The sequence below is a fragment of the Dipodomys merriami genome, unplaced genomic scaffold (genome assembly GCF_024711535.1).
Source record: "Dipodomys merriami isolate MVZ:Mamm:240054 unplaced genomic scaffold, mDipMer1.0.p SCAF_33, whole genome shotgun sequence".
NCBI classification, from domain to species: domain Eukaryota; kingdom Metazoa; phylum Chordata; class Mammalia; order Rodentia; family Heteromyidae; genus Dipodomys; species Dipodomys merriami.
This window is the reverse complement of record NW_027204826.1, coordinates 15,751,811-15,765,317: the sequence shown is the minus strand read 5'-3', so window position 1 is coordinate 15,765,317 and position 13,507 is coordinate 15,751,811. Positions and strand designations below refer to the sequence as shown.

General features: G+C 45.3%; 1 protein-coding gene across 1 annotated transcript in view; it reads right to left on the bottom strand.

Annotated features, from left to right (window-relative positions):
- Window positions 1–13,507, bottom strand: part of Agbl1 (AGBL carboxypeptidase 1) — a 384,335-nt gene that overhangs the window by 93,780 nt on the left and 277,048 nt on the right. Inside the window, exon 22 of the mRNA XM_070042743.1 lies at window positions 6,163–6,326. Coding sequence (XP_069898844.1) covers window positions 6,163–6,326 — 164 coding nt within the window. The remainder of the gene's footprint in view (window positions 1–6,162; window positions 6,327–13,507) is intronic.

The following is a 13,507-nucleotide window of genomic DNA, read 5'->3' as shown; positions in this document are numbered from 1 at the left end:
GTAATCACAATTCTGATTTTCTGTGGGAGAGGAGAGGGAGGGAGGGAGGGAGAGATCCCCAAACTCATATGCTAAATATGTGCAGTTGAGTATACGTGAGTTGCACCTCACGGGAGCAGTAATCAAACCAGGCTTGTTTTATCTCACGGGGGACTCCTGGGGGCTTCTGGGAGGTGGCTCCCTCTTCAAAAGCAGTTACTAAGTCTTTCTTCCCAATTCCTTACAGGTGTCCACCATGCTAGCGCCACACCCATCCACCCATGTCTGCGGGAGCACATCTCTTTCCTCGGTGTTGGGCAAGAAACAGTATTTGCCCAAGCCCAGTCTGCAAACACCTCTCCTCAAAGATCTTGACTAGGCGTTAAGAGACCTGCGTTTGCATACTGCTTCGGAACGGCATTTTAATGGGCTAGTTTGAAAACGTGGGCTAAGCTTAAGAAAACTTAATTTCTCCCTTTGACCTCTATTCCTTTTGGTTACGTTTCTTCTATTCCTTCTTCTCCCTCCTTTTTTTTTTTCCTTTCCCCCTTAGGCCTCCTTCCTCTTCATCTCTTTCTCTCTCCTTTCCTCCTCTTCTTCCTCTTCCTGCTCCATTTAAATATTATCTCTTGTATTGACATGCAGGGATTGAACTCAGGCTCTCGCATTATACTGCTAGCTGAATGCTATTCTTTAGGCAGTAAAGACCAATGGAATCGCAGGAGTCAGGGAAGATCTTGTTGGTGCAACCGTCACCTACAGTATCAAGGAAGTCTTTCCTTTAGCTGCATTTGTGCATAGAATTCAACTAGCTATGCTTTTCATTTCTGTAGCGAGGGCTTCGATATATTCCAGCTTCTTTGAGAAATCTGGTATTCCTGGCCCTATTCTCATTTATGCCGACAAAAAATGCTAGAAGCTTAAGGGAAGATAGGGACACTGCTACCCATGGAGCTAGTAAGAACTCTGCTATGGAACGTAAGAGAAACTCGGCTGGGAAATGGTTTATACATCCCGAGAAAGAACTGTACCGACCTGCCTGCCCCACTAGTTTCTGACTTTCTTTTCATTGTCGGAGTTTCCGTCCCCAGAACCCTCAGTCAGACACCATAAATAGAAACAGGAATACCTGAAAACTGTGCAGAATTATTCTAACGATTATTTGTGTGTGTGTGTGTGTGTGTGGAATGCAAGATACGTGCAGATGTAAGGATGAGCCACACGACTCGTGAAAACTTGGGGAACAAACTCAGCCTCAGCTTTGCCCTTCTAAGGCTCACACTTCTGTTTCGAGGCCATGGATGTTGCTATGTGCAAGAGATGATTTTTTTTTTCTTAAAATTGCTGTGACTAAAGTATTCTATAGGACAGTATCTGTAATAATTGGCTCCTTTCTTTCTGCTCCCTGAATTTCAAGTTAGATTCTGTCAGGGGTGGAGGCAGAAGAGAGGCCACCCTAATTCCTGGTGGGATTGTGGGGGGCATTTGTGGCAGGTAGGGGGGGTAACAGAATACCAAGGACGGTCTTAACCGCTTCCAGATTAGTCTGCTACTCATGACCGTAGGAGACAGAGGAAGTGGGAGAATCTTCCAGAAACTCTCCAGCAGTCCCTGCAGCCTGTCCTGCCTGTGGGCTGGCTCTTGGGAACGGCCCACTTTGGGTACTGACAGTCACTGAATAGAACGTCCTTTCCCGTGACTTAGCAAGACTCTAACCCCGCTTTGTGCAGCACTGACACTTAGAATTCATAAAGAAAAACCAGAAACGGGCTGCTAACAGGTACGGACCAGTCGACCACAAGAGATCGTACGATTTTAGAAAACCACATCTACCGTACAAATGGGCCCAAGCGGTGGAGCGCTCTGGTTCTAGGTTCTGCTGCTGTGGGTGAGAGTCCAGCATTTCCCTTACTATGTGTGTGTAGACATAGATAGATCATATATACATACATGTACATATATATACATATATGGATATATATATATATATCCTTTATGCCTCAGTTTCATCTCTGTCACATGGGGGAACAGCAAATATCTTCCTTTCACATTATCTGAGGGGACTGAGAAACCCGTGTGTGACTATTAAACTTTTCTTTTCAGCATATGCTCAGTAGTCAGTAGACAGCAGCCATTAGTATCCAAGCAATCAGCTGACTCCTTCTTACGCAGCCGGTGTACCTAGTTCTCAGGGGTCTGTGTCCCCACATGATGAGGGACATTTGCACACCACCCCCAACCACAAGGAGCCCATTCAACTCTCCCTTTGCAAAAGTCGGACCAGGCTTTCCCCAGGCAAAGCTCCTCCCGGCTGGTATGGGGTAGGTCCTTTGCTTAGAAGGAGACGACCAGATCAAAGGAATTTGAGATTTCCCCCGGTTATCCCGAAATGATTAATACATGGACGTGGGCAGCAATTAAGTTCAGCCCACTGGCTTGACTTGGAGCCTGGAGTACTCTGCGGATGGAAAAGCTGGGATGCAAGAATTCATCTGCATGCTCGCTTCCTGATCGTTGAGGAGATTGTACTAAAGTGGATCTCTGGATTTAAAGCAGTCAGCTATGTGGCAAAGAACGCTGCATGGATCATTTTCCACGGCTTAATTTTCACACTTCATATGAGGAACGGTTGAACAGATAGAAGTTTAGGATACTTGGTAATGTGCTGTGGCAGGGGGAAGGAGATAGATGAGTCCACTGGTCTGGTTCAAATTACTACTCAATCCTATCGAGGCAACGTGTAACAAGTTACGTCGTGGTTTTACTCATCTATATAAAAGCAGTTAAGAATGAAGATGCTAGCAACAGCGACTTTCTAAGGCTGTGTTTGTGGTGATGCACGGGAAATCTTCCTCACCCATCCAGGTCCCTTGACGTCCTATGACCATGATGACAACGCTGTAGTGTATTTGTTTTCGTGGCTCATGGGCAAAGCAGGAGCGGGGAGCATTTCTCACTCAACACCACATAAGGAAGTGATGGAAGCCAAGCCGTCACACACATTACTGGCGCTAACTGGGTTTCCATTGCCCTGCGGTTCTGATGCAATCTTAGCTTAGGCCACATTGTCTCCATTTTCTAATAGGCTCGTCTCACACCATGGATAGAATGGCCAAGGCTGAGACGAGCTATCACACAGCTGAAGGTTTCCTTTTGTCCTGAGGCAAGCCTACTTTAGTTCTGAGCTATCAGCCTGGAGGAACTAATATGGCCCCATGTCTGTTCTCCAGAAACAACAACAATACAAATCAAGACTCCCATTAAGAACATTGAAAACCTCTCCCCCTCCCCCCCCCCCCCCCCCCCCCCCCGCCATAAAGGCTCAGTTTGTTCTAGATTCTGCCTCTGATATCCCTCCTGGCCATGCTATTTCCCTCAAGTCTGGAACAGCCCATTCTAAACATAACTCATTTTCCTTCTTCTCTCATTTTCTGTCTCCTTATTATTCATTTGTAACTCCTTCTGTCGACTACGAACTGTTACACTCTGCCCCGTTATCTTTCCACGATGATCAAGAGAAAAAAAAAGATGCAATGTTTGTGCTAGCAGATAGAAGCTGTGCGCCACTTAGCTGAATTCTCAACTGCTTTGCCTTGTGTATCTTGAATTCAAGGTCACAATCCTTCTACCCAGGCTGGGCTGTGAGGATGCAGGCCTACAGCCTTGAGGAAGAACTCGGGGTGAGAGAGCTGCAGGCAAATGTAGACACTTCATTCAAAACAGAGAAATCTAAGCATAAACAAACGACTTCCCCCAGAGACTCAGTGACTGCTGTCCACAGGAAGGCCTTGAAGCAGAACCGAGGTTGCTCCTCCGATCTGAGCGCCGGTCCTGGCATGTCAACTGTGCTGGGATTATTTCCTGTCCACATTTCTTTACCCTGCTAGGTTTTTGTCTTTCCTAAGAGGCACAGGATATTCTAGGCCTGGGTGTTTGGGTAAAAAAAAAAAGTCTAATTAAAACATAAAAGCCACCTCCTCCTTCTGCAGTAGAATCATAGACGCGCAGGATCTTACAAATAAGAAGAATCCAAAGTTTGTAGTATTAATTCTAGTCCCGTAAGAATCTCCTAGTTTGAGTATCATGACTGACTGCTTCTGTGCAGGACCTTCCTTCCCTCCCTGCCTCTCTCCTGCCTCCCATCTCTTCCTTCTTCCCTCCTTCTCTCTTCCCTCTCACTTTCTTTTCCTCCCTCCCTCCCCAGCCCCTTGGCTCTTGTTTTGTAGCTCTGAGTCATTCCCAGGGGCCAGTGCTTTCTCACAGACAGGCATTTGAGTCTGGAGACTCAAATATCACATCCTTGACTTCCTCTCAAGCAGACCTTTGAAAAAGAGGCCATTTCACCCATCAACTCTTTTTTGGGAAATGAAGAAACGAATCTTTCTGAAGGGCAGCAGAAGCCCTGTGGAATCTGGGAAAAGGAAAGAGGAGGGGGTGACAGCAAAGACCCCTTTAAAACGTACAGGGCTGAGTTGACAAATACTAGTCAACCCTTTGGTATATATAATAAGAACCCTGTTGCTAAGTAAATCCCTACGATTTGATCTTATTCATTATTGACTTAATTCTATGCATCAGAACAAATCAATCAGTACCCAGGTAATACCTGCCACTGGTCCCAAACCAACACATTTATTAATTTCCCAAAATCTATCATCCTTTAAAGAGTATCGATTTATTAGCCGGACTACTTTCGAGTCAAGACATCTTGAGGGGAGGGCACATTTTATTTTAACGTCCTATCATGTATCAATGGGGAGGGGGAAATATCTTTGAACAGGAACCAAAGTCTCTTTGGATCCGCTGCTTCACAGTGGGAAAGAATATAATAACGCACGTCTGGGTGAGAACGCATATTTTCTCTCCTGCTGCCCTCCACCAGACCCCTCCCACGCTCTGTATCCTACTTGTAAGTTGTAGAATCAACCTAAGAGAAGGAAGAGGCTCTGGAATCACCTCTCGCCTCAGAATCCCACACCTAACCAACGAGCAGCCGCTGCCTAGGGTGCAGGGTAGAGCAGGCAAAGCTATCTTTTTTTAAATGATAACTCACATGGAAGCATCCGTACTGGAAGTCTGACACCAAGTTCTTGAGACTTGAATTAGAAAAGACATGTCTTTGATAGGCTGCCTCTTGTTCCAGTTTACAGGCAACTAAACCTCACTGCACTAGATCAAACAGACGGGAGCAATCAATTCCAAGGAAGCAAGCAATGCCAGTGGGCACCCGAGGAGAGAAGAGGAGGAAAAAGGAAGAGAGAGAAAACTCAGCTGTGACGGCAACCCGAGATAGCATAGCTGAGGACAAGATGAAAGGACATGTTGGAATTATACATGCCGGCAGGTGGAGCAGCTTCCTGTCGGGGGCAAGGTCGAACGCCCCCGTCCCCACCCCCACAGATGAGGTCAAACAAAGCAAGCCTTGGTGGGTCCTGAGGGCGGGGAAAGGATCCAGGGCCAGATACAAAGACCCAGGAGCAGCCTCAAAGGGGGAAAGGGGTCTGTATGTAGTCTGATCTCTGGTCTGGTGTGTGCGGAGCACAGTAATTACAGCATTTAGGTAATTAAGTCTCTGAGACTCTGGAACCTTCCAGAGCGGTCTCTGTGTAGGCTGCCAGATCTTTCTAGGTTTGGCTGGCACGTTGGGAGGAAGTTATCTGAACAGTAGACTAACGTTAGCAGGAGGAAAAAAAAAAAGCAATAGGAAAAAAAAATGAGTTAGATGTAGGATGGCCCTTCATCTTCCCCAGGTCTCTGCTGTCCACTCTTTCCCTGCCTCCTGAGTCCGGCTCTCAGGGTTGAAGGTTAACTATGTACATGGGGGGGTGGGCCGGGGAAGAGGGCACCCCCTCAACATGGAGAAGGGGAGAGAACCGCTGAAACATGTCAGCTGGCTTTTGCTTTTTAAGTCCAGTCGTGGCGCAGAGACGATAGTGCTGTGCGTGCCGACCTACATCCAGCAGGTATGTGCCTGCAGAGGTGTGCGTGTGTTACCCAGGGGCATCGTCTTTATCCTGAGCCAGGGGTGCTAGTCGTAGGTATTCGTGAGTACGTGGGGTTTGCCAGGCCCGTCCTGCGGCCGGCGTTCCACGGAGCGCAGTGGGACCGTCTGCTTCTGACGGTCGTCCTCGCGTGCGGATCCCGAGGGGTCCAAGGCCCTGGCGTTCCCCAAGAGCGTCTTACCTCTGAAGGTGCTGGTCCAGTGCGTCCTCCCCGCCGTTCAGCAGCGCGGCGGCCCGGGCCAGGAGCTGATGACTGCAGCTGACGGATTTGAGTTCCAAGATGAGGAGGCCCAAGCAGAACATGGCTCCCATCTCCTGGAGTTCGCTGGTTCCAAACTGCAGACCCTGCCAGGCAACAAAGCCCACGGTGACTACGTGATGGGAACCGAGGGGAGGGGCAGGGGGTGATTTCCCACTGGGAGGCAGCACTTGCAGACACCTGCCTATGGCAACCACTGAGACCTAAGGGGACTCGCCAGTCACGGTCACATACTTTGTGGATGGGTGGCCCTCAGTCTGCGCAGGCCAGGGCACCTAGCAAGATGAATGAGCAGGGATGGAAGCAAGACCAGGACACCTCCTGTCATGGCACACTAAGCCGCCACGCTCCTTTCCTTCCCTATCTGTCTGTCTGTCTGTCTATCTTTGTCCTGGGGTTTGAACTCAGGGCCTGGGCACTGCCCCTGAGCTTTATTGCTCAAGGTTTAGCGCTCTACCACTTGACCCACAGCTCCACTTCTGGCTTGTTTGGGGCAGTTCATTGGAGCAAAGAGTCTCATGGACTTTCCTGCCCGGTCAGATTTCAAACTGTGATCCTCAGATCCCAGCCTCCTGTGTAGCTAGGATGAGCCGCGAGAGCCACCAGCGCCCAGCATTCGAGGCATATCTTTAAAACATTCTTTTTTATCTCTTCCTCATAAACATGCTTAATGTGACAGGATTCAGACAAGATCAGAGGTTGTGTTTTTAAATTGTATTTTGCCTAAATAAAAAGTAATTGATAATGAATTATTATTGTTGTTGCTGCCGCTGCTGCTGTTTTATTGTGGATACTGAAGGTTGGAAGTCACTGCTAGGCATGCTCAGACTGCTTGCTAGGCTGGTGTTCTAACTCTTGAAATATACATCCTGAGATGCTATTTGCTGGCTATTTTGGAGATGGATTCTCATGGACTTTTCTGCTTGGGCTGACTTGAAACCTTTGTCCCCTAGATCTCAGTCTCCAGAGTAGCTAGGATTATAGGCATGAGCCACTGATGCCCAATTGTAGTATTTTCTACAACAATATTATGTTACACAATTTAGTAATATAGGTCATCACAATTTGCTATCCTTTTAAAATAAAATTAAGGATTTGACTCTTCCTACCATGAAGAAATAAGTATTTGATATGATGGACTCGGTTAGCTTATTTTGAGCGTGACACATTGAACATATGCGTAAACACACCACAGGTTATCCCATACACGTATACCATTTTAAAACACAGAGGCTGTCACATGCAAAGAATAGTGATATACTGGAGAGGACACACAGGACAGGAACGGGGCAGTCAGCATTTTTAACGATGGGTCCCAAAACAGCCCAAGGAGAAACAGAACTGCCAAGTGGGCAAGTCCTGAGCCTCTCTAGGTAAACGCAGAAAGTCCTCTGACTTATCTCAGCTGCTCGAAAATTGGATTTTTTTTTCCCCTGCATGTTTTGACACCTGTTTCCTACAGAAAGGAGACGTTACTTCAGAGTGGAGTGGAGGGAAGAGGCTGCCTGTACAAACAGCCGCGGCGCAGGGGGAAAGACAGCTGTTGAGCAAATTGTTTTCTTCCTAAGTCAATAGAAAAGATGGCTTTTTAAAGCGAGAGGAAAAAAAATCCCAGAGTCTCTTCTTCCCACGTGTTCGAGCTCCGAGGTCTCCTTCTTCTCCCCCAGCCCTCCGGCTACACCGAGGGTTGGTTGGCTTGGTGAGGAGGCAGGGGAGGCGCTGGGGCAGGAGGCGGCCGGCCAGGGAGGATGTGGGCAGAGGGTCTGTCGCGCACGATGGGGTAGCACCCAGGCCTTGTAACACACTGGAAACCCAGGGCACAGCAGAGCCCAGAACAGGACAGCTCCCAGGAGAAATCAAGCGCATACCGCGTGCCCAATGGATGGGCTGCAGGTCAGCGAAAGGGATGGCATCTTTACAATGTAAAAATAGCTTCATATCCCTCAAGTCGGTCCGCTTATTGCAGGCGGTGTTCAGTGTCATAAAACACCAGTCGAGAAAAACCTCCAGGGGCACTTGTGTGCTTTATCATCTGTGGGATGTGAGCAACTCCTTTTACTTTATTTTGCCCCTCTTTCCATTCATTTCTCTTACTCCTCTATGGTCTTGGAAGAAGGAGAGAATGCAGTCAAACAATCCAGTGTTCATCCGACATGGAGAGAAGGGGCAGGGCAGGGCGGGGCAGGGCCGGAGGGGTCAGCAAGCTGAAAGGGGTGACCTTGACCAAGACATAGTGTACTCATAAACTGCTTCGTTAAATGACAGCTCCTTTGTACAACTGCTTGAAGATGATTTAATTTTTTTTAATAAATAAGAAAGAAAACATGAGCCGGGCGCCAGTGGCTCACGCCTGTCATCCTAGTTACTCAGGAGGCTGAGATCTGAGGATCACGGTTCAAAGCCAGCTTGGGCAGGAAAGTCTGTGAGACTCTTATTTCCAATAAACCACTCAGAAAACCGGAAGTGGTGCTGTGGCTCAAGTGGTAGAGCGCTCGCCTTGAGCTGAAGAGCTGAGGGACAGCGCCCAGGCCCAGAGTTCAAGCCCCATGAGTGACAGAATGATAGAAAGAAAGAAAGAAAGAAAGAAAGAAAGAAAGAAAGAAAGAAAGAAAGAAAGAAAGAAAGAAAGAAAGAAAGAAAGAAAGAAAGAAAATATTTGTTTAAGCCGGGCGCTGGTGGCTCACGCCTGTAATCCTAGCTACTCAGGAGGCTGAGATCTGAGGATCGCGGTTCAAAGCCAGCCCGGGCAGGAGAGACCGTGAGACTCCTATCTCCAATAAAACCACCAGAAAACCGGAAGTGGCGCTGTAGCTCAAGTGGTAGAGCGCTCGCCTTGAGCTGAAGAGCTAAGGGACAACGCCCAGGCCCAGAGTTCAAGCCCCACGACCGACAAAAAAAAAAAAAAAAAGAAAGTATTTGTTTATACAAAAGATCTCTTCTCTGGTGCAATGCCTACAGTAGAAGTACAACCCCTGGGCCAAAGTCAGGGAACATCTTTTCCTTCTTCTGTGTTATATTCCCATCGTCCCTGCCCGAGCAGTGAATGAGTCACGGGGGAATAAGGAAGTCACAAGTGATGGGTTCCAAGATGCGTATCTTATTTGCCGAATGGAATTTGAGTTCTTTGAGCAGAAAACCTTTCATTGCCCTCAAAATTCTGTTCTCCCATTGCCAAATATCGTGAGCAGAATACATCACATTATATGTAATATATTATATGTGGTATATATGTAAAATAATATGCAATATGTTATACATTATGTATGTATTTAAGTTACACGTATTGTACATATCACATCTTAGACATACAATATGTTATTCTATATTATAATATACAATATATTATATGTAATACATATATCATATACATAATCATATATATAACTTATATATTATGTATAGATTTATATTATATATAGATATACTATATATTAGATATGTTATATGTATAATTATATGTACCATATATTACATATATAGTATTACATATAGAATATATTATCTATTCCATATATAATTTTATATAGTATGTATATTGTATATTATATAACATAAGTTATAAATATAATGCTCATAATATGTGTTATGTATTCTTTGTTATATATGTTTATTCCAGAAAACTCAACCCTGTCTCTGTGTATGTCAAAACAGCAGGCAAATGTTAATTTTGACCTCTAATTTGGTCATTTTTCATGCGTTCACAATAGCAACTTTATAAATAAAGTGGGATTTATGCTAGTTAATGAGTACTAAATAAAAGATCCAATTCTCTTCTAGTACAGCTCAAAGGTGTTCATCAGAGACCCTGTCCCACACATGACCAAGTCAGATGACAGAGATTTAAGTGAATAAGCATTTACGCATAATACATTTTGAAGGCGGTAGTTTTGTGGAATTATTTCAGCAATGTAAAATCAAGGCCCCATTTACCACCATTCTCCTGGTTTCCTTCTCACAACTGAAAGGTCATGTCACCACTCAAAAAAGAGGAGAGAGAGAAAGGCAGAAAGGCCACACCTGTGGCTTTTCTGTAACGTTTTACTGGCCAGAATAATGTAACAATGGGAGCTCCAGCTTTCTGGTAAATCTGATCACTCCACAGTTCAGCTTGCTCAACCTCTTTAACAGAGGAAGGCATGGAGAAGAGAAGGCTGGAAATGAACATCAGCAGAGACAATAATGGCTGTCACATCCATATTCTGTGTTCCAGCTCTGCTAGAAAATACAGTTCCTTTGCTGTACATGATACCGGTACACACAAATTCACAGGACACCACCCGTTTTTAAACAAAGATAACTCCTTTTTGATAAAGGTCTAACCCCCTTGCCAAAAGGGTATTTGTTACCTATGAGCAAGAAAATCATGGAGTCTGGTGAAGGTGGATTTAAGTAGCTGGAACTGATCTTTTGTGAGCCCAAGGAGAAATGAGTGGCAAAACAAACACAGGTGGGGATGTGTTCAATGCCATCATCTAAACGAAAGTTCCTTCTACCCCCAGCAAATCAGTAAACACACGCTCCAATTTATAATAGGTAGCACCAACTTCCCTTTATGTCAAAAGCTGGGAGATATCAAAATGTCTACAGTGGGAATATAAATTGCTTTGTGCCTTCTGGGGAACTACTCAATAACATTTGACATGGTAACACCACTTCAGGGAACCATTCCTAACGAAATGATTGAAAATAGGAAGTAGAGTGATATGCATTAAAAATGCAAATGATGCCAGTGTTATAGGTAATAATCAAAATTTGGAGGAAATCAAACCCTAAAGGTCTAATAAAGGAGAAATGACTAAGAAAATTACAATGGAGTAAGTTGAATAGGCCGTAATGAAACCGTGAAACCATTAAAATGATAATTAGAACAACCATTCGGCAATATGGAAAAGGCTCGTGACTTAATGATGAAATAAAGCAGAGATATAAATCATGAAATGATGCAACTTATGGTGAAAAGATAACAGGGAGGAAGGAGAGAGAGGGGGCTTCCTAAACATTTGGAGAGGGACAGAGAGTGCTAGCAACAACTTTAAAAATAAAATACAAGCATTCAAAGGAGAGAAAGCTCTAAAAATTGTACCAAGAGAACACCACCAGACCAAAAATCTTTGAGATTGCTACTGCCAGGAAAAAAAAAAAAACTTTTAGAAAGCTACAGTAATTCCAGTAAGTGGAAGGCAGTATCCCCATCTATTTGTAAGATCTCCTTTAGTATTTGGAAGAAAATTCAGACTTCTTTTTCTCTTCATGCTTAAATTTACTGACGTGATCATTAGCTTCTTAGAACAATTCTAGGAAAGTGTCATCAATTCTGATTATTGCCTTTCTCCCATGCTCTTCTCTAACCAGAATTTTTTAACAGAAAAAAGCTATTATTAAGCTCTGTGATCTCTTTTCACTCTGAACCTCCCACCTTTATATTTGTATTTTCTATTTCTTTCCTTCAGCCTAATCAATTCTGTGTGATTTTTTGCATATCCTTGGCCCATTTTTAAAATTCACTCTCCAACCTGGTTGAATCGCTCATTAACTCACCGCTCCAAGACACTGGCACCAAACCAGTCGTAAACATAGTTACTCTCTCTTACTCTGCCTAATTAGTTCTTCATCCTTCACTGTCTGGGATATTCATTCATCAACTTCATTTTTCTAATCAGTAGTAAGAAGATAGCGCTGTTCATTCAATTGCTTCATAATTTTTTAAAAAAATCTAAATGTATGGGTTTGTTTTGTAACTTTGAAGAAACGTTTTTGAAGCGTGGTTTGGATACTCTTCACCCAGATGGAACTTGTGGCTTCCTTATGTAGGTACAGAGGCTACAATCAATAGAGAGCCACTGTTGACTAAAAATCAGGTTTGAGTCTTCTCAGTTGTAGGTAAATGACGACACTACCGAAGGAAGGGCATGTTTAGGAAGTGGGAAGGAAAATTTCTGCTGTGCTACTCAAAAATCCTGGTGAAGGCAGTTGCGCACCCTTACTTTGCCCCTTTGTGGGCTGTGGCTGTACTTCCTTCCAACGGCTGCTGGCTCTGGCTCTGGCTATCGGCAGCCTCCAATTAATCCCCAAGCTTCCCCTATTCCCGGCTTTCTCACAAAACCTCAAGTTCTGTGGAGGGAAAAACCCCCAAAGACAAGCAGCCATCTCTGACAAGGCCTATCTTTTATTTTATTTGACAAAACTAGGCATCAGCCCGGTGAGCCAATGGCTCACACCTGTCATCCTAGCGACTCAGGAGGCTGAGATCTGAGAATCACGGTTCAAAGTCAGCCTGGACAGGAAAGTCCATGAGACTCTTATCTCCAATGAATTACCAGAAAGCCGGAAGTGGAACTGTGACTCACGTGGTAGAGCGCTAGCCTTGAGCTGAACAGCTCAGAGACAGTGGCGGGTCCAGAGTTCAAGCCCCATGACTGACAAAATCAAAACAAAACAAAAATCAACAATGAGGCATCATTAGACACCCGCTGTAAATAGATGAAGAGGGGGCACGTATTAGCCTATGAAGAAGTATTGCAGTTAAAAAAAGCAGCGCTGGGGCTGGGAAGTTGGCTCAGTGGTAGAGCGCTTGCCTTGCATGCCTGAGGCACTGGGTTCGATTCCTCAGCACCACATAAGCAAAAAGAAAAAAGCCGGAAGTGGCGCTGTGGCTCAAGTGGTAGAGCACTAGCCTTGAGCTGAAGAGCTGAGGGACAGTGCTCAGGCCCAGAGTTCAGGCCCCACAACCGGACCAAAAAAAAAAAAAAAGCAGCGCTGTAAAACTTCACACCAAGCTGCACGTTATTAGCACCAATGGTGGCCCGAGGGGCTTTCGCTGTAACATGTCCACAGAAGCACGTGGAAGGTGCTCAGCCCCCGACTCTCTGCCGTCACACCCCTCCCCACCCAACGTCAACAAGCCTCGTTACTGCATGTTCACTCGCGTGCATGAACGTATTTTGACCACATTCACCCTCCTCTTCCTCCATTTACCTCCCCTCTCCTCCTAGTACCTGACCCTGGAGGGGGGACATGTTTGCATACCTGTCATTCATTATTTCCCACACCATTTCCTTTAATGCAATAGACTTACTACTAAAAATGGGGGGGGGGGGGACAACTGGTAGATTTCTTGTTTATATTCTCAGAAAGCAGCGCAAGGAGAAAAAGACAACAACATCATCAAACATAAAAAAGAAAGAGATAGTGCCATCAAAAATTTAACTCACAAGGCAAAACAGAGAAGGCCAACAGACTGCCCGGTGCAGGGAAGAAAACTGCATCC